The sequence below is a fragment of the Bombyx mori genome, chromosome 7 (genome assembly GCF_030269925.1).
Source record: "Bombyx mori chromosome 7, ASM3026992v2".
NCBI lineage: Eukaryota > Metazoa > Arthropoda > Insecta > Lepidoptera > Bombycidae > Bombyx > Bombyx mori.
Genome location: NC_085113.1, coordinates 226,967 through 253,888, shown reverse-complemented (window position 1 = coordinate 253,888; position 26,922 = coordinate 226,967). Strand labels below are relative to the sequence as shown.

General features: G+C 39.0%; 1 protein-coding gene and 1 non-coding gene across 5 annotated transcripts in view; both read left to right on the top strand.

The window, feature by feature from the left end:
* The first annotated feature begins 1,669 nt into the window (after nucleotides 1–1,669).
* The window catches only part of LOC101737493 (prostaglandin E2 receptor EP2 subtype), a 63,871-nt gene continuing 38,618 nt past the window's right edge, over nucleotides 1,670–26,922 (top strand). The window contains exons 1-3 of one of the 4 annotated variants that reach the window (XM_038012023.2): nucleotides 1,670–1,806; nucleotides 18,014–18,359; nucleotides 19,742–19,918. In XM_038012023.2, the coding sequence (XP_037867951.1) occupies nucleotides 18,084–18,359; nucleotides 19,742–19,918 (453 nt within the window). In that variant the 5' untranslated portion in view covers nucleotides 1,670–1,806; nucleotides 18,014–18,083. Of the gene's footprint in view, nucleotides 1,807–6,459; nucleotides 6,493–6,535; nucleotides 8,134–18,013; nucleotides 18,360–19,741; nucleotides 19,919–26,922 lie in introns of those variants that run through there. The other 3 variants (XM_062669294.1, XM_062669295.1, XM_062669293.1) reach the window with 3 other exon arrangements.
* Nucleotides 2,261–2,350, top strand: LOC119630944 (U6atac minor spliceosomal RNA). Its single transcript, XR_005246503.1, has one exon. It is a non-coding gene; the product is annotated as a U6atac minor spliceosomal RNA (small nuclear RNA).

The window sequence follows — 26,922 nt, the reverse complement described above, 5'->3', positions numbered from 1 at the left end:
ATTGTAAAAAACAAAGACAGCTAACCTATCTTTTAAGTTGCCGTCGTCGTCGGATGTAATTTGTAACTTCTTATTAAAACTCACAGGTTCTAAACTGAAAGTTAAGAACAATATGTAAGTAGGGGTCGGCTGGTGTCACCTAAGTTTTCAATTTTATCGGACAGACTTTATGGAAGTCGTGTAAACGCGTATTTTGTATTGCACTAATTGATTGTGCACGCCGACGGCTCATCCCGGGGCACGACGTGAGGTCAGCACCTGTCGTGTCACATGAGTGTGGGATAAATGGTACTCTATATTAATATTCCGGGTCCAAGCTATTTCCATACCGAATTTAAAATCAATGCTTTGGGCGTGAACACAAAACGGGCAGACAGAGATACTTTCACTTCAACTTCTATCTATCTATGTTGGAGTATTTCCACTTTCGGGTAGCGACATGGTAAGCGGGTGGTCTTCGTAAGTCAATAAAACCAGAAATGTTAACTCAGAGCGTATATTACGCAGGAGCGTTCCGTCTGATACGGCGACTCGCTCGCTTCTGAGCTCGAGAGTTTTTTTTTTACCCTACCTATGCTGATAGCCTTGAGAGGCTATTTCAGCTTCACCCTAACGTTAGTAGGTGAGCTCGCGGGGCTCAACCGGAGAGTTGCTAACACTGACCCTAGCAAGAGCAGTGCTTCGCAGAATCTACCACCGGATCGGAAACGCGGCCCACTGAGAAGATCCGGCGAGAAACTCAGTGGGCTGTGTCTATGGGTTAGCTCGCTCGTCGAGCCCTTCGTCGCAAGCGACGGGTTCGACGAGGACGATGACCGGTCTCGAGAGACAACAACGGAGCGTTTTTATAGCAAGGTATCGTGGTGGGACGATGTTGTTTACGATTCTTATCTTGCGCGTGTTGTTTTCGATGAATGCTTGCACCTGTTGTTTGTCGTCCCATCTTTATTAGTCATGAACTAATGGTTTATAAAAACACGCGCCGGCTTCTATGGGTTAATTTACCCGCCAAGCCCTTCGTCGTAGGCGACGGGTTCGGCGAGGAGGCAATGTATCGTCACCAGTACTCAGGTCGCTGCGATGTTGTTTCAAGTGGGCCGTATGCTCGTCTGCCTACAAGGGCAATAAAAAAATAAAAAAAGTGCCACTAGTATGTAGGTGTTTTTTTTATTTATTACTTAGATGGGTGGACGTGCTCACAGCCCATCTGGTGTTAAGTGGTTACTGGAGCCCATAGACATCTACAACGTGAATGCGCCACTGACCTTAAGATATAAGTTCTAAGGTCTCAGTATAGTTACAACGACTGCCCCACGCTTCGAGCCGAAACGCATTACTGCTTCACGGCAGAAATAGGCGGGGTGGCGGTACCTACTCGTGCGGACTCACAAGAGGTCCTACCTCCAGTAATTACGCAAATTATAATTCGCGGGTTTCATTTTTATTACACGATGTTATTCCTTCACCGTGGAAGTCAATCGTGAACATTTGTTAAGTACGTATTTCATTAGAAAAATTGGTACCCGCCTGCGGTATTCGAACACCGTTGCATCGCTCGATACGAATGCACCGGACGTCTTATCCTGTAGGCCACGACGACTTCAACGTGTGTATTGTTCCAGCAAGTAACGTACTACGTGATCCGGATGGCGCTGCTGCTGTCCTGGCTCTGGGCGGCGCTGCTGACGTGCGCGCCCGTGTTCGGTCTGGGGCTGTACTACGACCCCCGGCGCGGGAAGTGCCTGCGCTACAGGGAAGCGCAGTCCGCGACTGACTTCGCCTATGCTATCATCTACGTTATCTTTGGTGAGTTGGATTGAATACAAACAAAAATTAAAAAAAATACGTGTGGTACTCGGGGACTGCCGCGGTAAAGCTATTGCATATCATTTTTTATCAACTTTGCAATTATACTTAGACAGTAATAATTTAATATTAAAACAATAATAAAATAATAACACACTATATTTATAAACATCAACAAAAGCAAAACATTAACTGTCCCCTTCATAAGCTAGACCGCGCGAGAGAGAGATGGGCAGACTTTTCATGATGTGCATGCAGTGCGACGTCACGCTGGGCACTTATTCACAAGCACTACACACACAAGCGTAACGTGTGAATGCGTTTAACGCGAGCTACATGGTAGGCGGAGTGGGGTGTTAGGTTTTATTTTCGTTACGTAATTTCGTGATTTGGTTACCGCGCTCAAAACCCGCGATAAAAGCTATGCAATAGCTTAACACTTTTATGTGATTTTGGGTCTATTGAAAGGAGAGACGGCTAGCATTCCTCTTGACAAGGATGGAACACACAATTTGGTTAAGGCACTAATTAACCAAACATTTTTGCCACGTACCTAACGCGGAGTTGCTAACACGAACCCTAGCAAGAGCAGTGCTTCGCAGAATCTACCACCGGATCGGAAACGCGACCCACTGAGAAGATCCGGCGAGAAACTCAGTGGGCTGTGTCTGAGGGTTACGCACTACTAGAAACAGATACTATTATTTGACGGGTTTTTACTGCGGATTTTGTTTTTATAAGATAAATAAAATACAGTAAATATTTGGGCGCGCTGCTAGTCACAGTCAGGGGTAGACCGATGACTACCGGTACGACACACGAAGCAAACGAACCTCTCCCCTCTCTTCCTTTTCTGTTTTTTTACCACTGCGACTCGTAGTTTTGCTCCGACAAACTGCACCCACGGGATCGGCAGTTTTTCCAGAACATTTTAAAATTTCCACTCACTCTATAGTCTGAAGTCGCGTTGAGATTTGATTAATTTCTATGTATCAATTGTTTTTTGACCAGTCTAGGACTATAATGCCATCCGGATGATGATCCCCGGGGTTACTGAAACTTAACTAGCTGTACCCGTCCGCTTCGCTGCGCATTTAAAATTAGCATTATTATTTCTCACCCCCACAAAGATTCTTATCATTAACGCCCCGGCCACTGGTGTAGGGAGTCCATAACTCATATAAATATTAGCCTATCCACGTTACAGAAAGAAACTCTTGAACATGATGACTTTTTCTTTATGAAGGAAATTAGTCAACGTGAATAGTTATGTGATGTTAGTTTGTATTTTGCGTGTTGTTGCAGAGCGTTGCCGAACGCATAAGAATCGCATATTAATTTCCAAATGTCCAAAAATTTTACCAATCTGCAGCATATCATTGGCGCCGCCATGTTGGCACGCACGGCGCGACGCCATTACCATGTACCTCATGCTAATTTCTCATCACTATGCAGCAGACGCTATCGAACCTGGCAGATTGTCACGTTCAATTACGGCTATACTTGAGACATTTCAATACGGAGGCTTTATTGGCTGCCTCTTTGTGTTAGATACCTATTTCTCTTGGCGCAGAAAGGGCTTGCTACCCTACATAGCCGAAGGAGTGTTTGTTTCCTTTCGAAGCCGACAAGGTTTTAAGGTCCCAAGGCTTAACCTGATAGTACCAAATTCGTGCGGATTCACAACCATCTTTCCTACTAGTGGAAAAATAAATGTAATAAGCTTATACGAATTACCAGTTATTCCTCCAAATAATAAATATGTATTTTTTCACAACTTTAACCTTGTTAATGTTACGCCATGTAACTGATTGAAATTAAAACCGGTAGATAATGTACGTGTAATGTGTGTGTATATGAAAAAAGAATTATCAGGGTCGGTTCAAGCATTCTCAGGAAATCGGTGAACATACATAGATAAAAAAATGGTAGTCGAATTGATAACCTCCTCTTTTGAAGTCGGCTAAAAAGCGTGACTTTGGTTCCTTAAATAGAACATTCTATTATTTAAAAATAATTTTCATTTTCTACATAAATGAAGTCGGGGGTAAAAAGTGTTATGCCAAAGTAACTATTCCACGTGGACAAAGAAACGCTAGTAAAAACATAAAATGCCTACAATTTCGCTAAGACCCCAACTTATGGAAGCCTGGGAGACGAGATGGGCAACAATGGAATTCGCGATGTCAACATTGAACAATATTTCCTATCTATCGACAGAGAAGGCAATGGTAGTTTTCATTTGCAAAAAAAAAAGAAATAGATGTATGTGGATTTATGAATTCAGCTAAGTCACCCGTAATTGATTACAATTAAGGAAAACATTACATGCATCAATTTGCGTAAGTCATTGAAACGGCATGAATGAGAAACCGCAAAACGTGTGCGATCAGGTCGCGGGCTCACAACCGACAGTCATCGCCATTCGACCGTACAGTACCTATGAGTATTTATTATAAAAAAAGAACACAATACTCCTAACCTAAAAGTACATGTTATTATCCGCAACATGCTTCGTCAAAAAGTACAATACTTACTTTCAGCTAGCTGCAAGCGTCGTCATAAATAACATAAAGGTCCACGGTGAGTATTTGTGTAAATAAACTCTTTGTCTTCATGAATTTATCGAAACTAATGGTCCCTCAGTAGTCGAAATTCAACTATAATAATTAATTGAAATTATAAGTTTGTACACTATTATGATAATTTTTTCAAAGACTATTAAGTATACTTCTATAATCACAAATTTCGCCAAGACTACACTATAGAAAAACAATATTTAATCTATTCTCAATTTGATCACAGACGTTAAGAACAAAAGCTTGACAAAAAATAAATAGTATACATGCGTGTGTGCGTCAAATACATGGTACGTAGTGTGTATAATATTTTTTTATTGATTTAATGTACTTTTTAGGCATAATTTAAAAAAATATTAGCATTCTGCACTCCTTCTCTATATTGTCTATAAGTCTGGGAAATTTCATATTCCTCCGTCCGCGTAATTTTCGTAAAAAGAAATACAAAGTTTTTCCTTCACGTACCTATTAATATATAGATGAGCGGTATTGTCTGCAAAGTCCTGCCTATTGTTGCCGACGATGTAGAAAGTTATCGTTTGAATGAGCCCAAAGCTGACGATCAGGGCAGCTGTTGTTCCTTTTACAACTACTTCCTGTACAGCGTTTAACTCCTCAATGTCAACTCAATCAGAATATTATAATGTTCACCATCTCTTAAACTAATTTTCTATCAATTATGCCCCGATATAATCCCGTCAATTATATGTGGCAAAACAAACCGCAATAACATATTGAACACCATAGATATCTCTACATGGGCATCCTGACCATAGACCATTAAGGGGGCCGGCAATGGACGTACTCCGCCGCATAAGGCCGACCTATTGTCTTTATGTTAAAGAATGTCTTAAATAAATCGGCAGCTCGTTGTCTCGGTGACTCAATACGAACAAAAGGCGGTTGTGATTAATTTCATAAATACTACTATATGCCGTGATGTAATTCTATAAAATTCTTATTCATTTTTACACTATCACCCAGTCGGAGCTGGCACGCGGTCAATTAATTTATAATAATTACGTTACGAATACAGACAATTATTATTATAACTCATATTAACTAATATTGAACAGTTTGCATTCTAATTATAAAGTTTAGAATTATTAATAAAAACAATTTTATTAAGGTCTGTACAGTCACATCACTAAGAATGCAATAAATACATTGCGTACAATATTGTAACCAGTCGGGTTTCAGCAATGAAGGAGAGATCAATCGAAGCTGATATGACACTTCGAGTTGTTCGCAAGCCTGGTTATGCGAAGAGTCGTAGGCTCTAAAACTCTATAACGTAAGAAATGTCCACCGGCAAGAGAAGAACTTCCATAGAATTTGTAGCATGTCACACCGCCGTCATGTCATTCGGTTATATTGTGTTTTTAAGCCGTGGATAAAAACGGACAGATTGCTGCAGATCTATTGGCAAGTGGTATTGGTCGCCAATAAACTCTAACGGCGCACGAGAATAGTCCGGCCACTGCCTACTTGACAGTTGAAGCGTATGCCTTTAGACACAAGATTACGAGCTAGTAATTTCCGACTGATAATAATGCGCACTGATAACCATGGCGCTTACCGTTGATGATAACAAAAATAAAAATAAAATATTAAGTCGTAGACCTGCTGTTTTAAGGCACCCACGGCGGTGAGGCGGTGCGCGGTTTGATAGCGAAAAGCTTCTATCAACACGCTATCAAGCGAACTATAGCGTTACAGCAAGGAGCCGGGTACAGCGGGCGATCATTCCTGGAACGCTGGTGTGTGGTGTCCTAGCCACCCTGATTAAAGTCAATATTTTTGGATATTGTATTTTATCTTATTTTAAAGCTTCCTAGTAAATGTAGTCGTACAAAGGTGGTATTTTCGCATTGTGTATGTGTATGAGCATGTGTTTGTGTTGTAAGAGCTCCGGTAACCAATTTATATCAGGGGGGCCACAACCTCGTTCACTCACAGACAAATTACACACATCCTCGCTTCGAAAATAGTTAAAGCAAATCTTCCTATAATCCAAACACCTTTCTTCAGGATCAAGCGTCTTCTTTTAACCTTTTTTTTTCCACAGGAGAAAATACTCCGGATCCCCACCTGCACGGCGGTCGGGGTATGTGGGAGTCGAACCTCACTAAAAACTCCTGTCGCTCTTAGCTGGCGCCCTACCCTGGACCGGCCCGAGCCCGGCTTACGCAGAGCATATTACATCCATCCCGCCGTCCCCCAGACGCCGGACCCGCGGTCGCCAGCGACACGACCGCCGGTTCCCTCGGGCGTCGGGCCAGAAGCCCGTATTGATGGCGTCGCGCTACACCTTCCCCGGATTCTTTTAAGCTTACCTTTTTCCTGATGATGCTTAAAATGTACATCAGACCGTCTGGTTCTGAAATAGGGGACTACGACCAAAGCACAACAACTGTAATATCTTATCGTTGGACCACATAGTTATATTGGAACAGCAATTTGATAATTAGAAACCGTCCCGCGGTGCTCCAGATAAAACACCCAAATTAGTGTTGTTGATAGGGCGTTTGTGTTGTGCTCTGCACTTGTTATCTGTATGCGACATTTCATTACAACTTCACAGACAACGACCTTTGCTCCTCAAGATAGAGTTACGCAGCGGTGACATTGCGAAAGGCTGAGCGAAATGTAGTCGTATGTATTCTGCGTTAGAAAACTTCTCCTAAGCACATGCACTCCGAAAAACTTTAAGAGTTGAGTGACAAATGCGCATACCGAATAATATAAAATAAGAGATTTTTTTAAGAGGCTACTGAAAACATTTATCCTTCTGTTTACCGTGCATAGATTGATAGCATCGTCCTAAGTATTTCGATCGCGGGGGATTATAATTGCTCAAAACATCTTAAGGCAATTTCAATCACACCATAAAAAGGCACGCAATTTTTCATGAAATTGAGTGTATGCCAAATTACAAATGTACGCTGATATTCCTAAAGTCAGCAGAAATCACAAAGTATATGGCACCCTAATCCGAGACATGAACTCCATTTTAATAATGGCTCTCGTTTTTTTTTCTTCCGGTGCTGATAGCCTTGAGAGGCTATTTCAGCTTCTCCTTGACTTGTAGGTGAGCTCAGGGGGTTGTTGCTAGCACTGGCCCTAGTAAGAGCAGTGCTTCGCAGAATCTATCACCAGATCGGAAACGCGACCCACTGAGAAGATCCGGCGAGAAACTCAGTGAGTTGTCTCTACGGCTTAATTTACTCGTCGAGCCCTTCGTCGCAAGCGACGGGTACGGCGATGATGGTGATCGGTGCTTGAGGTATCTAAAAGTACCGAGGATCCGAAATGAAGTGCTTAGGGCACGGCTCTCGTGCTCGTCCAACAGCTTTCGACAACAATAGACCAGGAGGTGGATCATACTAATGAACGAATGTTGGTTGGATGGACATATTGGTATGAAAAAGTTAGATCTTATTCCATAATTTCAATGACCAAATCAATTTTCATCATACAAAATTGATTTAGAAGAGATGCACGATCTTTCAGCAGAATTCATGTAAGACAATGACAATCAAACTTTTCTATGAAAATTTAAGATCACAGTCGCTTCCGTGGACTATGAAAATAATAGTAAAGTTTTCCCCGTGAGCTCCGCCAGTTCTCGGTCGGTAGCCGCCGCACGCGAACGCTAGGCGCGGAGTTCAGTGCCGGGATTCATAATAAATAAAACAAGTGATTCAGATTATTTTTTTACTTTATAATTTTGTGATCTTTTAATTTTGTAAGTACTTTTGGTCGATTTTTAAAATCTGAAAGCTTTAATTTTTAAAACATTTATTTAGATGTTTGAGCTTAAAGCTGTGTTTTATTGGTAAAATCATTGTTAACACTAACTGCTATTTAATTTGGGATGTAAAATAAATTATAAAAAGTCATAAAATAAAAAATAAAATTATATAATAAAATAATAATAATTATATAATAAAATAAAATTATAAAAAAAAATTAAAAGTTCATACACTGTTTGTTAATTGGAGAACATTATAAACTAAATATTCACACTAATACTATTTACTGAAAGCACATAATATAATTATTAAGATCTAAAAATAAATAGCAAGTGTTAAAAAAGTTTACAAATATGTGATAATGTTGATGGAAAAAGAAAACTATGTTATCTATAGACTCCCACCGCGCTCCTCTTCATAGATAACATAGGTACCTTTAAATATTATAGTTACCTTCGGAATCAGTCACAAAACAGCTGCCATCAACTATTTATATTCAAGATATGTCGAATATAGTTCACCACTTTTTCTAATTTCAATATAACATGCGTCCTATTTTCGAATCGATTTGAATTTCACGTCACTACTGATTTCGAACTACCAATTTTATTACTATCTGTGGATTGGAATGTTTTTTTTTATTGCTTAGATAGATGGACGAGCTCACAGCCCACCTGTTGTTAAGTGCTTACTAGAGCCCATAGACATCTACAACGTAAATGCGCCACCCACCTTGAGATATAAGTTCTAAGATCTCAGTATAGTTACAACGGCTGCCCCACCCTTCAAACCGATCTTTATTAAATCTTTATTATCCAAATCTTTATTAAATGCAACCAGTATGTAGCCATATCATCAATATCTGAATATTGTCAAATTCCCAAAGTTCGACATTTTTTAGATTCCGCTATAAATATTCATTTCGCTTTGAAGGATGGGACGGGACGCCGGGTTGATAATCCAATGGGAGTATCATGCTACAATGTAGTCTACGGCTATGAAGTTATAGCGTCTGCGCGCTCTGATAACCACTTAACATCAAAAAAGCCCTGAGCTCGTCTAACCCTCAAATGAAATAAATAAAAATCAGATAAATTTTTGGTATTCATAGTTGAATGAAGTTGATATCAAATTTACTTTCTACGACAATGAGAATAGGTACGTCAATAAAGTTATAAACAAACGCCCTATTCAATGTTTTTAATTAAGTTAATGTACGTTCGTAGCAGCTATTTGTTCAGTTCGCCAAAATATCTAAAATTCTAATTACCAAATTTAAAACATTACGATAATTGAGTACGACTCACTGTACGTTGCGGGGGCAAAAGTCATAGATGTCTAATGCAAAAATATACGAGTAGTATCTAATATATAAAATTCTCGTGTCACAGTTTTCGTTGCCATACTCCTCCGAAACGGCTTGACCGATTTTGATGAAATTTTTTGTGCTTATCCGGTATCTATGAGAATCGGCCAACATATATTTTTCATCCCCCTAAATGTTAGGGGTAGTCCACCCCTAAATTTTTTATTTTATTTTTTAGACAAAATTTTTAATTTCTATTTTTTTATAATACAACATACAAAAATACATACAATCCTCAATTTTCACCCTTCTACAATCAACCCTTATTTTTTATTTGCTAATTAAAAACTAAATTTTTTTGCAAGAATTTTGTTTTTATTTTGTCATGACTTAGAATAAAAAAAATCATATTACTCTGAAATTTTCACCCCTCTACGATCAACCCCTATTTTTTATTTGTTAATTATAAATTTAAAATTTTTTGGCAAGATTTTATTTTTTATTTTGTCATGACTTAAAATAAGAAAAATATATATTACTCTCAATTTTCACTCTTATACGATCAACTCCTATTTTTCCATCCCGATTTTAATTTTTTTTTATTCTATGCACAGATCCGCAATAAGGTTGCAAGATGGCAATCAAATATTATAATTGTAGTACGATAAATTCTTATTCAGAGTTTATAATTTCAAGTTCCTTTAATTATGATTTTTTTTTAAATTCAATCGATCAGTTATCCCCGTCAGGTGTCGCCTCTCATCCAGCAAACATCACGTAGTAGGGATGAGGACGAAGCCGGTCTCCTGTCTTACTCACTATACATTTTTCAGCCATGTTTCTTTGGTTTTATTTGTGTATCAATAGTATGTTCAGGCTGTCCACCCCAAACATTTTTTATTTTTTATTTTTTTTCTTGGTTATAATGAGGTATAGTCCCCGGCACGTAACTTGGCAAGAGTCGCTAGATGCGCAGAAGTCGTTTTTTAGGTCTCTTTGGTTGTCAAGCGGGACGCGGGGAAAGACGTAGCACCGTTCCGAGCGCGCGATTGGTAAGTCAGTCGACCCTACCCTCCCGCACCGCGTCCACGTTCCGTTCGCTCATGATTACACATGCGCCTACTAAAGTTGTAGGAACCCTTTGTTTATATTGAGTTTTTGTTACGAGTTGTTATTACTGTTTTAAATTTAGTTTTTGTTACGAGTGTTATTGTTTTAAATTTGCTTGCAATGGCAGGACCAAATACCAATGACCATAATTATAGTCGATTCAGTCACTGAGCGTTTTATTATTTACGCCAGTGACGACAGCGACTCTTCGTTATGTCGACGATGAGGAGCCAACTCCTTCCACCAGCTCAGGTGCTACCATAAATTTAATCCAAGGGGTAGCACTATTAGAAAATGATAGTGACGACGGCGACACATAATTTTTAATATTAAGTATATTTTTTTAAATATTTTTTTTTTACTTTTAATTGTATTTTATTTATAACACCTAATACACTTCACGAATTCCTCTCTTTTCTTTAACTTTCTTCTAAACACACAGGCTTAAAAATAAATTATGGCAAATAAAAATTTTCATAAAATAAAATTAACATATATGCGGGCAATAAAAGTGACCATTTTTTTGTTGCAATGTACACTATGCGCGACATTACCCCCACTACACCAAAACCTTGCCAACTTACGTGCCGCTTACTATATTATGTGGTTGAATGAGGTTTGTGAGAATTTTATATATTAGACTAGAATTTCCCTAGAAATCTTATTTAAGGCAACACAACGTTTGCCGGGTCAGCTAGTATAATATAGAAATGAATAACTTCGGCAAAAAACTGAACTGCGCTATTAAAAGTTTCAAGATAAGCTTAATGTTACAGGTCTATAGAGTAACGAAGGACTTATCGTAATTTCGTTCCGCGATATACGAATTTGCGCAATTTCAACAATGTTACTGATGCGCTACCGGCAGTGACCCTTCGTGAACATGCACGCTACTCACATTACATTATTTAAAATTAAAACTTAGTACGCCACGAGAGCGATACTGTGGACCCTAGAATTTCCTTCTCGACATCAGAGATATTATACTCGTGCAGTGACATGGGCATACGCCATTATTTAAACTTTTCTAATTACAATTGAATCTAATACACTCTATGCGATTTTCGATCGATATCTGATAATATCTATACGATCATTTTTAAGACAATATTTCTTTTAAAACAGTTCTGCATAAAAATATGGACTTGAAATCGAAACCCCCCAAAGGAAAATACAAAAAACTACCCCCGAATCTAATTCAATCCTTAAAAAGCAAAAAAAAATGATCTGATTTTCTGCGGAGGTTACTTATTAAGAAATTACATAATACTCGCGTTAATGACCCGACTAATGTATTTGTCACGTCAAGGGCACTTAAATATAATTTTACTAAAAATGACTAATGTCCTTATATCGTTTAAATTTATATTAACTCGCAAGCGCGCGCGTTCACAATATCATCAATATATACGCGTTTGGGCTTCCTTTCCTTGCGTCGTACTTCTCATTACTGGGGCTCGTGACTCCCCCACTGCATCAATTTCTCTAGTACAATTGTTCTCCATCTGCTACGATCCTTGGCCTCGTGGAGTCCAAACAAGATCGAAATTTGGCCGACCATCTCGTGGTTATCATCGTCGTCCTCTGGGACGTTTGATCTCCGTCTTGCCCGTCACCATTTGGGTTTAAATTCTGTTAATTAAATTAAAGGTTAATCAGATCAGGAAATAGACAAATGACACGTCGTGGACGTACTTATTTAGGTATTTCGAATAAGTGATTTAAATGTCAGACCTTATAGTGCAAACTTCAACCTTGTGTACCTTTTTTTTATAACTTAGATAGGTGGAAGAGCTCACAGCCCACCTGGTATTAAGTGGTTACTAGAGCCCATAGACATCTCCAACGTAAATGCGTCACCCACCTTGAGATACAAGATATAAGGTCTCAATATCGTTCAACGGCTGCCCCACCCTTCAAACCGAAACGCATTACTGCTTCACGGCAGAAATAGGCAGGGTGGTGGTACCTACCCGTGCGGACTCAAAAGGACCTATCACCAGTAACCAAAAGGACATACCACCAGTAACAAACCTACTCACATTGTAAACGTGTCGTGGTGAGATCTCAGAGGTGGTACGGTTGTCTTGTCTACGGGCTTCAGGAGCTTAGCACCAAGTGAGCTGAAAGTTGTAAAATGACGACTTTATCATTATCAAGACAAAAGACGCAAGTCACGAAGCTCTGAAATGCACATACAAGGAGTAAAGAAATTTATTATTATTAACTATTGCAACTAAATATAAATAGACTATAGAGTTGTTAGGGGCCATTTAATTTCTAAAAGCCACATGCCTCAAGTTGTGGTTTTTTATTTATTTCATGCTCAATACTGTATGTCTTTCTGCTATTTTGCAGTGTGCATTAATCTGCTATTGTAGTAAAACCTGTACCATCTTAATATGAAATAGCTAATAAAAAAATTAATTATAAGACTCCGGTTGCAATTGTGACGAGTGCAACTGATATTAGGTGCCTGAATGTTTGTTTTATCAAGTTTTCATATTTTTCTTCATCTTGCCCTTATCCCAAGTTTTCCTCTAAGACTGTCAATACGTCTGCAAAGTTTCAGAGTTTTCGGTCCGAAACAAAAGCGAACGAAAATGATAATGAAACAACCGTCCGCGCGTGCAACCGCCCGTGTGCCCAGCTCGAGATACATTTGAATCATTCAGTACATAATAAGTGTACATGTGTCGCAATAATTGTCCTCCTATAATCGGAAATTATATCCCCCTCTAACACTTAATGACCATTTTGCATGACAAAGTTTTAATAATGCAGACTGAAATCCTTGGTAACACAATCTTCTTGTAATTTCGTAAAAATTGCGCAACCGAAGTGCATTAGTACAGACAATTTTCAAACAGATAAAACGTACTGTCGGAAATAGCTTCTGCGACTTTTATTAACAACTAGCGACCCGCCCTCGCTTCGCTTCGGAAACTGTAATTTAGTATTGATTTCTCCACTATTTAATGGATGTTATTATACATATAAACCTTCCTCTTCAATCACTCTATCTATTAAATCGCATCAAAATCCGTTGCGTAGTTTTAAAGATTTTAGCATACATAGTGATATAGGGACAGACAAAGCGACTTTGTTTTATACTATGTAGTGATGTCCGTTATGAGTATTTTATCATAGCGATTTCAGCCAGTGTATATCACATAAAAGTCGATATGATATTAATTTCAATGCTTTATAAAATTACAGTAAATTACCCACAAGACACTGTTTCGTAAATTTACTTTCACTTCTTGACGGTAAGCATGTGTGGATGGGCTTTAGATTTATCTGTAGCCTTAAGAGAAAACGATTTGAGAATATGCACCAAACAAAATGACATTATTTTTCACAGCGCACTGCATGAACTCTGCTGGGTCAGTATAACTGAGAGCGTGTAAAAATTTACGTTTTGTTCTGACTTTTGTTTTTCAAAAAAAAAGTTCAAATATTATACGAATTAGTAATGATGACCGGTTTTTTTTTGCTGATTTCGATAGAAAGAGAAGATGAGAATTTGACTGTGAAATAATTGTCACAAGTAGGTCTACAAACATACATAATTGGTAGTATCTCTCCTCCTATGATAGAACAAAGATATTATTATTTTGAATATTCAATGTGTAAAGAGAGCCAACCCTTGACTATAGTTACGGAGAAAAAAAATTGAGGTTTTGCAAAAATATAGCGCGTTCTCTAAAACGCCACCTTAATGATTGAACTCTGCCAAGTAAAACACAAAATGCTTGTGATATCTTATCTGAGACTTCGGTCCGTGATCGCAGGAGCACATGTGGGTGTGCTGAACCTTGACATACAAGATAATTCCGTAGTCGTGAAACACATGTAAATAGTGAAGTGAAGCTTTCAAATGATTTCCCTGGTATTTCCCCAGGGTACCAATAATGTCCTACTTTAATTGGTTATTTGACTCCACGCAGCCCCGCAGCAGCTGTTATTATATTCTGATGTAAGCCCGTCCGGTTGATACCAGCAATAGCAGCTAGCCTACCTGCCTCAGCCGTACAATATTTATGGACCGTACATTCGGGTTATGAGGGTTTTTTTTATTGCTTAGATGGGTGGACGAGCTCACAACCCACCTGGTGTTAAGTGGTTACTGGAGCCCATAGACATCTACAACGTAAATGTGCCACCCACCTTGAGATATAAGTTCTAAGGTCTCAAGTATAGTTACAACGGCTGCCCCACCCTTCAAACCGAAACGCATTGCTACTTCATGGCAGAAATAAGCAGGGTGGTGGTACCTACCAGCGCGGACTCACAAAAGGTCCTACCACCAGTAATTACGCAAATTATAATTTTGTGGTTTCATTTTTATTACACGATGTTATTCCTTTACCGTGGAATTCAAAGTCATTTGTTGAGTAAGTATTTAATTAGAAAAATTGGTACCCGCCTAAGATTCGAACACCGGTGCATCACTCAACACGAATGCATCGGACGTCTGATCCGTTAGGTCACGACGACTTCAAGAGAAGAGGGTAGAATTACTGTTATTCCAATGAAATTGATATCTATTTAAATCTATGTTTTTAACACCGTTATTTGTACTAAACTATTACGCTGATTGAGTTTACCGCCAGATGTGATAAAAAGCAACACTGAATTTTGCCAGACTAGAAAAGACCGATATCTTAATAAGCGGTGGTTGTGGGTGTCATCCACGATATATTTATTATTTACCAATTGCACCAACATATTTTAGCAAGGTGTCACTGACTCGCTGTCTTGTATGTTTGAGTGAAATTATGAGAGTCTTGGAATATTGAACATAGCTGAGAATCAGATGAAAATGCCTCAGAACGCATTACAACCGTCGTTGAACGGATTCGTGCACAAACCGAAATTAAAATTAACATAATGTATAACTATAATGTTATATATAATAATATATATATAATATTATATTTTATAATATATTATATATTATAAATAATATTATTATATATAATATAATAAAATTAATATATATATATATATACAATATATAATATTAATAACTATAATGTTTTATCGTAGTGACCCTGGTTCAATTAAATTATTAAACCAAATTAATAAATTTATTCTATTTCATCGATCAATCCAAAACATTTATGCAAATTCTCAAGTGAATCGAACCATTTAATTTTTTTTTCCTAGCTTTGTAAATTAATTTTAATTAAATTTATTTACAAAAGTCAGGGTAAAATTGTATGCTTATAATCATTTTTCCTTATCAAGTGTGGTGACTATACGTACGAATCTATTCTAGTTCTGTTACTTCTCTACATTAAAAGGAAAATGCAAATTATAAAATTACGTATCAACGTAAATAGTAATATTAAATTTATCTCATTAATATATTTGATTAAAACTTGAAGTCGTCGTGGCCTAAAGGATAAGACGTCCGGTGCATTCGTATCGAGCGATGCACTGGTGTTCGAATCCCGCAGGCGGGTACCAATTTTTTTTATTAAATACATATGTACTTAACAAATGCTCACGAATAACATCGTGTAGTAAAAATCAAACCCGCATAATTATAATTTGCGTTCACTGCGAAGAAGGACCCTTTTGTCATGGCGCCGCAATTCCAAGGAGTATCCCTGCAACCTTCCGAGAGTATCGGGATACTTGGGGTCGACATTTCGAGCGATGTCCAGTTTCGGAGTCATTTGGAAGGCAAAGCCAAGTTGGCGTCCAAAATGCTGGGAGTCCTCAACAGAGCAAAGCGGTACTTCACGCCTGGACAAAGACTTTTGCTTTATAAAGCACAAGTCCGGCCTCGCGTGGAGTACTGCTCCCATCTTTGGGCCGGGGCTCCCAAATACCAGCTTCTTCCATTTGACTCCATACAGAAGAGGGCCGTTCGGATTGTCGATAATCCCATTCTCACGGATCGTTTGGAGCCTCTGGGTCTGCGGAGGGACTTCGGTTCCCTCTGTATTCTGTACCGTATGTTCCATGGGGAGTGCTCTGAGGAATTGTTCGAGATGATACCGGCATCTCGTTTTTACCATCGCACCGCCCGCCACCGGAGTAGAGTTCATCCATACTACCTGGAGCCACTGCGGTCATCCACAGTGCGTTTCCAGAGGTCTTTTTTGCCACGTACCATCCGGCTATGGAATGAGCTCCCCTCCACGGTGTTTCCCGAGCGCTATGACATGTCCTTCTTTTCTTCAAACGAGGCTTGTGGAGAGTATTAAGCGGTAGGCAGCGGCTTGGCTCTGCCCCTGGCGTTGCTGAAGTCCATGGGCGACGGTAACCACTCACCATCAGGTGGGCCGTATGCTCGTCTGCCTACAAGAGCAATAAAAAAAAAAAAAAAAAAAAACCGGTGGTAGGACGTCTTGTGAGTCCGCACGGATAGGTACCGCCACCCTGCCTATTTCTGCCGTGAAGCAGTAATGCGTTTCGGTTTCAAGGGCGGGGCAGCCGTTGTAACTATACTGAGACTTTTAGAACTCATATCTCAGGGTAGGTGGCAGCATTTACGTTGTAAATATATATGGGCTCTGATAATCACTTAACACCAGCCGCGCCGTGACCTTGTCCACCCAAATAAGCAATAAAATAAAAATTAAAAAAATCGTAAAAAGGCTACATTTGAAAATCATTAGTTTCTATAAATGCAATAGTTGCCCATGATCAATGTCACATATGTACACATCGAACACTACCAACAGTGATAACCGCGTGACACATTAACTGATCCAAAAATAATTAAGCATAGTAGTAGTACATGCAGGATCTCGGGATCCGTCAAGATGTACGTTCACTCTGGTTCGAAGGAACCGCGATGCACTAAAAGGTATTATGATTAAGACGTTGACTGCCATGTATGTCACCAGTGGCCTGCGTGGCACACTGAAGTGATTCTGTCGATTTATGTTACTAAGGCGCCGGAATATCTAGTAGATTATGGGAAAGACGAATCCGATGATACTGAAAATGAATGTATTTCTAAGAGACCTAAAAGACTAAGACATACATTAACAAACAAAAGAAGGCAAAGTTTGGCAATCCAGGCTCCTTAGTAACAAAAATCGACATAGTGACTTCAGTCAAAACAAAAAAAAAAGCCCGCTGAGTTTGTTTCGCCGGTTCTTCTCAGGACTGTGGCTTTTTTTGAAACCGGTGGTAGAGTTAACATTTTCATTTATATTTTGACATTCAACAAGTGTGTTATACTGACATCTAAGTTGAAATAAATGATTTTGAATTTGAGTGCGCCGCGTAGGGCACCGGTGACCTACACGGCAGTCAACGTGTTAAGATTTGGACGACATGTTTCGAAGTTAGTGCTTGTGACCACGGGAGGATCGTCGTAAACAGAACTGCCTTAAAAAAGCAATTCATTCTATTCTAATGCAAACGTTAGAGACATCGCCTTTTTTCCGGTTAAGCACTTCGCCCTATTTTAAAACATTTCTTTATTACAGGATCACGAGTGACGATGTGACTGGCGGTCACACTATACGATCGACTAACGAGACAGCACGCGCCGCCGCCATGGAGAACATCATAGCTCTGGACTTCACCGAGTCTGCACCACTAAACTTCTCCCAGTTTGACTTCAGGGCATTGAATCAAACCAACATCACATCAAGCTCAAGTTACATCAGCAGACGGCAGTTATTTGGGATCGTCGTGAAGATCGTGTATGCTATAGGAATAATTGGGAACACTATAGCTATCATCGCTTTGAGGAGAGGAGAGAGGAGGGTCCGCAACAGAAAGCATTTGCTGCTGCTAACCTCGCTGGCGGCTAACGACGTCGTCGCCTTGGTAAGTATCGCTTCTTAGAGCTCAAGACGGACCGCATTACCGCCGCCGCCTGCCTTTGCCATTTAGGGTCGAAATATCGATTGTTTGTCGACTGACCTACCTTTACAGCAGGAAAGCATGACTACTACGCGACTACTGAACCGCTGTCAATAAGATGAGAGACGTTCTCGATGATTGGTTATGAAATAGTTAGCCACACGCGCCTTTTTATTGAAATGACATGCAGAGTTAAAGCCCCATCTGATGGTAAGTAATCATTGACGCTCATGGCCTTCAGCAATGCCAAGTCAATGCCCACTACAAAATTGTACCTAAAAATATTTAGCCTTTTAAACATAAGCTTAGAAACAAACGTTTGTTTCAAAAGTTAGGTAAAAGCTTTTACATGTAAGCTTCGTGGCTTGGGTTCAAGTCGTAAGTCTAGTATTAGGCTTGACATATAGTAAAATAATCTTGGTAGATTAGCTAAGCAGTTTCACAGCCTGGCATTTTCGTTACGTTTTAAAATGCGTTTTTGTAAATCGCTAATTGAGAAAACAAAAAAACTGTTACACTAACTAATATATGAACAACTAGCCGTACTCGCCTACTTCGCTGAGCATTTAAAATTAATAACATCATTATTTATTATCATTATTATTAAGGAATACAACACTCATATAGATATTAGCCTATCCATTAAGTACATGTATTTTCTACATGGATACCAAGTTTCGAGTCAATCGGATGCACGGTTCAGTAGTTATAACGGAACATCCGTAAAAATCACTGTAGATTTATATATTATTATAGAGTATAGATATATATTGATAGCAATTATGTTTCACAATTTAATGTCTCCCCTTATTAAGTATGAATACAAACCAAACATTAATATTTGGACCTGAAAGTTAATGTTAGGTCAGCAGTAGCGCCCTTTTGGAACTTCCGTTTCATTAAGCTCACATTTGCTTTAGAGACTAACATGAGGTCGAAATCATGAAAAAAAAACCAAAATATATATCAATTAAACGTTGTTTTATTGTGCGGAGAAAAAGAATGACAGATTCCGTTCACCGCTATGGGACTTATCTTTTTTTTTCTTAGATTTGTGGACGATCTCATAGCCCACCTGGTGTTAAGAGGCTACTGGAGCCCATAGACATCTACAACGTAAATGCGCCACCCACCTGAAGATATAAGTTCTAACGTCTCAGTGTAGTTATAACGGCTGCCCCACCCTTCAAACGGAACCGCATTACTGCTTCAAAGCAGAAATAGGCAGGGTGCTGGTACCTACCAGTGCAGACTCATAAGAGGTCCTACCACCAGTAATTACACAAATTATAATCTGGAACTCAGCTACCAAATTTTAACTATTACTTTGTTAAATTCTGTACCAGGTCGGCATGATGTGCACGATGGTGGTAACGGAGCAGGTGCCGGGAGTGAGCTCGAAGCAGTGGCTGTGCGTGACCAGGGTGGTGCTGCGGGTCTTCGGCATCGGCAGCGTGTGCATCGCCGTCACGATGGCGCTCGAGCGATACCTCGCGCTGACGAGACCCTTCTTATATCAAAAGGTAAGCTCTTTGCGTTTATGTGCACCTAGTATTTCATCTTGGTTACCTTACAACACTAAATTATATGTTTTAATTAAGCTTAAATTTTCTGTAGTTTTTCAAGTACCAAAATAATTGTTCATATTTATGTGCACCATGACGAATGCTTGTCGACAAAGAGGTCGACGTGCAACCTAACCCATGCATCAGCTCGCTGAGTTTCTCGCCGGATCTTCTCAGCGGGTCGCGATTCCGATCCGGTAGTAGATTCATTCGCGAAGCAATTGCTATTGAGTTGTTAGGTCTCTTTCGGAGGCGCTCGAGCAGTTGCTAGCAAATCCCACCCCTCCTGGCTGAGCCTTTGCTCGCCCACCTGTCCTGGTGAAACTGGAAAGGCATCCGGGCTACCAGTAATCTTTCAATCATAAAAAAAACGAATGCTTGTTTTTAATGTAATAAACAGGATCGTTTCCTGTTTATTATGAGATTTCCTACGTGATGATGGGCGCCTGGTACGATTTTTCCAGATTTCCAAATCGCTACTAAAACAAAAGGTCAGCTAGCGTTTATTTGAGTTTTCTCTTAAAAGCCAGTCACATAACAAAGAGCGCGGACTTGGTTTAAAGGATTGTTTTTATTTACCGACACGATAACGGCAGATCGAAGTCGGGCCACAAAATGCATGGAGCCACTATGACGCTTTTTCGCCGCGCGACACGGTGAAACCGGGATATTGTCGCTGATAAGTTACCACATAAAACATCAAAGCCGAAATATGAACAACAAACGATATTGTGGCGTGCATATTTGATTATTGTTCATTTTATAGAAAAATAAGAAGCTGGGAACACCCTGATAAACTTTATGACCATTTAAACATAGATTCGTTTTCCTATACTGAGACCTTAGAACTTATATCTCAAGGTGAGTGGCGCATTTACATTGTAGATGTCTATGGGCTCCAGTAACCACTTAACACCAGGTGGGCTGTGAGCTCGTCCAGCCATCTAAGCAATAAATAAAATAAAAAAACCTGTTGGTTCTTCTATGTTTGTTTACGTAGTGTTTCACAAAGCACTGTTTCCTAACAAAGCGTGGGTAGAACATAAAAGCGTAGGTCGGACAACTCGTCCAAAATATAAAATTACATCGACACGGTCAAGTCATTTTTATATCTTCATTAAGCTCGGCAATTGCGGACATTTTTAGATTAGAGCTGATCTAGAAAGTGCCCAGCGGTGTCCCTGGATGGCCTTTAATTAATTATTTGTATTAACTGCTCAATTGCCTTTTTATTAATTTATGTACCGACAGAAGGATATGGCAGTAGAAAATAATAGAAACAAATCTTTACAATTATTGGCATTTGTTGCCAGGAGAACATTCATATCGTGTATTGCGAAAAACTTTCTATCTATGATCATTCATAAACACACTTAACAGAAGTACACATGATTATAGTTGTAGGCATTATAGCAGAACAACTAACTTTACTGGTGTTAGGACCTCTTGTGAGTCCGCACGGGTAGGTACCACCACCCCGCCTATTTCTGCCGTGAAGCAGTAATGCTTACTGGTGATAGGACCTCTTGTGAGTCCGCACGGTTAGGTACCACCACCCCGCCTATTTCTGCCGTGAAGCAGTAATGCTTACTGGTGATAGGACCTCTTGTGAGTCCGCACGGTTAGGTACCACCACCCCGCCTATTTCTGCCGTGAAGCAGTAATGCGTTTCGGTTTTAAGGGTGGGGCAGTCGTTGTAACTATACTGAGACCTTAGAACTTATATCTCAAGGTGTGTGGCGCATTTACGTTGTAGGTGTCTATGGGCTCCAGTAACCACTTAACACCAGGCGGGCTATGAGCTCGTCCACACATCGAAGCAATAAAAAAAATTAAAAAAAACCTAAACAAAGCCGTCAGGCGAACTTCCTCGAGAGAATACAGGAATAATAAACAATAACCTCCTCTTACATTTATAGATACAAAGTTATAGCGTTTAATAGTCTTTGCCAACCCTCGGATGTTCCCATCACGAGCGTGCGTCTCTTCCGCCCGCCTGCATCGCCGATTAGTCAAGGTTCCTAGGGCTGTCTTGAAACAGAAAAGGGCCTTACGTTAAATGTAATTTCGAAATACTTCTCATCGTCTAGTCGATCCAGTGGTCCATGGCTTACTGACTAGTGCGGCGGGATGCGGAATGGATTTCCAGTCAAAGTATTCGGTTTATTGTCATAACTTTTCTTGTCTCATATGAGTCGTCTATTATCAAAGGTGGCAATCTGTGCATTTGGACAAAAAAATGTTATTGATATGTCAATACAGATTGATTTGAATATAATCGTCTCCCTCAAAGAATACGGTTCAAAACCTGCATTAAATAAAGGTTAATACTTAACCTGTTATTTATCTAAGATGTCGTTCAGAAGAGTTTTGTGACTGCCAATGGAATACAAAGTCAATAATTCGTTTTTCTGATTTACCAATAATTGTCCAAAAGTCACATTGCCGGCTTTGATAATAGTCGACTCATATATGCGTTTCCGGCACCCAGAGCAACATATACCTACACTCTTAGTTTGCCTTCCACTAGCGGTACGATACGATGCTGTGTTCGGTACATTTTCTTCTGCTTTCAAATTTTACCGTACATTAAATGTACCAGAGATAAAATATATATTATAAGAGATCCGTTTTTTATATCAATAAGAGAATTATTTAGTAAATATTTTATTGAAAGGCACATAAACCTTTAATACATATATGTAAAAATAAGAAATATGGTAGAGTTTACCATATGGAGGATGGAGTCTAAGTGGGAAAGTTTCTTTAGTTGATTTATTAACGTAGAAGGGCGTCACGGCACTCCTCGTAATAGATCACTAGAAATCAGGGCCACAAAAGTATGCCCAGAAGTCCATAGTTGTCAAGTACTGTGAGACCACTACACGCGGCAGGCACGTTGGCCATCATATTTCGAAAATAATCGGATCGAGCCTATTCCACCTTTGTAGGCTTTAGATGTAGGTAGATAGTTTGAGCTTTGTCTCATTCGAGTTCTGAACCAGGACTGTTAGAGGCTGGAGAATTATAGTTGGAGTTCAACTCGACACCAACTGCTCCATCCAACGCGTAAGCGGAAGTCCGGCGCTTTCCTCCTGATTCAAAAAAGGCAGAAAGGTAGCACCAAACTATGCTACCGATGCGACTGTGGCATTCTTACGCAGTTGCCTAGAAAAGGTTTCCTTGTGAAACGACTAATGCGTAATTGTATGATTGTTAACCCTATTCAGAGTCTAGTTTATCACTTGGAAGATACATTTAAGTTAACAAGACCCTGTTATTATTGGTGGAAGATCGATCGGATCACTAAAAAAACAAGTTTGAAAAACTTGATTCTGCAATTATAAAAGTAAGTAACTTGTTCCCAATTAATACTTTTCAACTATTTGCTTTATTTTGTTTTCAACAACATAGGATAAGATGAATATAATGGAATTTATTCGTGACCAAGTGGTTTTTATGATTGATGATGATGGTTGAGGTTTCGAAGCTGTGCACATAGCTTTTGTGTTTAGCTAACTTCTATTATGTTGACAAAATTAGGTGATAATGTGTATTTGTGCCTTTACAACACCTTACAGCAAACTCACGTAGATCTGTAGTTAAGTACGGGTTTAATTTATTTGTTTATCATGCGATGAAATTCATGTTCTCTATCTTATCGCACTAGGTGGTGTCGCCACAGCAAATTCTTCTCTTCCATTCTCTTTTGTCAGCCGTCATCTAAATACTCACTCCTCTCTCTCTCATATCATCATTCACACACTCCATCCATGTCCTTTTCGGTCGACCACTTCTCTACGGTGAAAATATGTAGTTATAAAATTAACTAAACGTGTTTTAGCCTTATTTTCTAATTGCGCTAAATGTATAAAGGAGCCACGGCCCACCTAGATAAGTATATTCCGTATCTCGTATCCGTAGCAACGTGATTGCGACTACTCACCGTGCGACACCAGGTTATAATTATTGCCAGAAACCGGAAAACGTTGCGAGCGGATGTTATTAGTTCATCGCGGAAGTCCACCGTGCTAGGTACGTATTTCCTTAACACGTGGTTATTGTCAACGATTTCTGCCGCGAACCAATAATGCATTTCAGTTTGAAGGGTGCGGCCACAGATTAATAAATAGTTACTGTTTGGCGCAGCTAATGTACTGTAAAACTAAAACTTAAAACTCATATCTCAGGTTGGGTTATACTATTGAATTCTATAGGCTGAGGTAGCCACTTAAGATCAGGTGTACCGTGACCTCGCCCACCAATCTGAGCACTAAAAAAATAATAAAAAAATACAGTTACATTGAATTGATATTTTGACAATCAAGTAATGGATAACTCATAAGCCACCCGTCGACTCGCTCTAGACTCAATCGAGTTCAACGAGAAATTAACACAAAAACCCTCATAACTTTTTGTTTTTTTTTTTTTTTTTATTTCTTAGATTGGTGGACGAGCTCACAGCCCACCTGGTGTTAAGTGGTTACTGCAGCCCATAGACATCTACAACGTAAATGCGCCACCCACCTTGAGATATAAGTTCTAAGGTCTCAGTATAGTTACAACGGCTGTCCCACCCTTCAAACCGAAACGCATTACTGCTTCACGGCAGAAATAGGCAGGGCGGTGGTACCTACCCGTGCGGACTCACAATAGGTCCTACCACCAGTGATTACGCAAATTATAATTTTGCGGGTTTGATTTTTATTACACGATGTTATTCCTTCACCGTGGAAGTCAATCGTGAACATTTGTTAAGTACGTATTTCATTCGAAAAATTGGTACCCGCCTGCGGGATTCGAACACCGGTGCATCGCAACAACGAATGCACCGGACGTCTTATCCTTTAGGCCACGACGACTATAAAAATTAGAGAGAGAAATTCCGAACTTTAATTTGTCACACAGCTGGCGATTATATCATTATAGATTCACTGGAACTAAACGTCACTATATCTTTATGAAATACTAGCTGACCCGACAGACTTTGTAGTGCCTCAATCGAGAAATAAAAGACCTAAACTTTTGTATAAAATAAACTTAAAACAAACAAAAGAAATCCGTCCGACGGGGGACACATCAAAGGAAACTCAAAATTGTTATTTTTATTTAGTTCCGAGCATTTTTATATTTATCTACCTTTTAAACATTTTCTGGACTTCCACAAATAATACAAGACCAAAATTAACCAAATCGGTCCAGCCGTTCTCGAATTTTAGCGAGAATAACGAACAGCAATTCATCTATATCTATACTAATATTATAAAGAGGAAAGATTTGTTTGTTTGTTTGTTTCGAATAGGCTCCGAAACTACTGGACCGATTTGAAAAATTCTTTTTCCATTAGAAGCCGACATTGTCCCTGATGAACATAGGCTACTTTTTTTTTTGTTTCATGTATATTTTAATGTTTCCGAAGCGAAGCGAGGGCGGGTCGCTAGTTTTTATATATAGAGATATCATTATATGATTTATGTAAATACAGAAAAAGAATCACATGTAACATTTTATCTTTTTCATATTTATTAATCTAAATTTTATTGGAAATGTATTCAATATTAATAATTGGAAAACTATTGAATTGGTATATTTCATATTTCCCCATCTTCAAAAGCGATTACAAGCTCCGCCTTCGTCAGCAATTAAAAGAAAAGCTCTAAGAAACGGACTGGTCGCGTTTGTTTTGATTTCCCGCAAGCCCAAGTATTGCGCAGCACAATAAGGATAGTAATGCATAAGGCACTTACAAAAAAAAAAAATTATCAGCGTACATTCTTAAAATAAGTGTATATTCAAAGAGAAAACGATTTATTAGCTCTCAAAGGTTTCATGTTTTCAAATCATAACGCTGTTTTCAATTTGCTTTGGTCATTCGACCGACGATTATCTGATATCAACTTCAGTGGAAGAATGGACTTCACGGCTGTCAATACAATAACGGAGTGGAGAAGGGTCAAACTTTATCCAACAAAAAATTGTATTGTTCTGATAAACTGACATATTTTGATTGATTTTTAAATGACTTCAGCCGTGTGTGTTCAGGCTTGTGAAAGTTTGTACTTATTCCTTAACAAAGTATATGGGAATGAGTTGCTCGCTCCTGGCATTTCAATATTGTAATAATTGTTATGTTACAATACTCATTGTAAAAATGATTATTTAAAAAAAAAATAAAAAAAAAAAATCTAATATTTAAAAAAAAAAAGACATGCCCACTGAGTTTCCTGCCAATTCTTCTCAGGACGGAGGCTAGTTCTTGTGAATTGGCGGTAGTTCTTTTGACGTTCAACAAGTATGTACTTTCATTTATGTTGAATAAAAAAATTTTTGATTTGATTTATAGCGTGTTCCAATTTAAAATAAAGAAAAGTAATAATTTGCTAAAGTCAAAATCAAGTGCATAACGATTGGTCGGTCTGATGCTGGTGTGCGCGTCACTCCGCAGGTGCCGGCGGAAGATCAGCGCCGCAGTACCGATTGTTTCGTTACTGTTAGTGGCCGTCTGGTGTAGTGGTAAGTGACATGGTCACTACATAAGGGGGTCGCGGGTTCGAATCCCGCCAAGGGAAGATATTTGTATGATAAATATAAATGTCTTTTCCAGGGTTATGGATGTATATTAAATATATGTATGTGTATAATAAAAATCTTACATTTATTTCCGTTATCTGGTACCTGTAACACAAGTTCTTTACGAACTTATCACGGGACTAGTTAACGTGGCGTGATCGTTAGTAAATATTTATTTATTTATTTATTGTTAGGCATTGCTGAGTCGGTAACCGTTTCCAAGCCTCGTTATTATTCTTATTTTTGTTTTTATTTTTTATACCTATGTTTGGAATAATTGTTTATTATAATTATGTACAAAGTTTTTATTCTCAAATTTCTATGAATTTCGGTAAATACTGAAAAACCACGGGCCTACGCCAAGTGGAGTTCATTTTCAGTTTTAGTTTCGT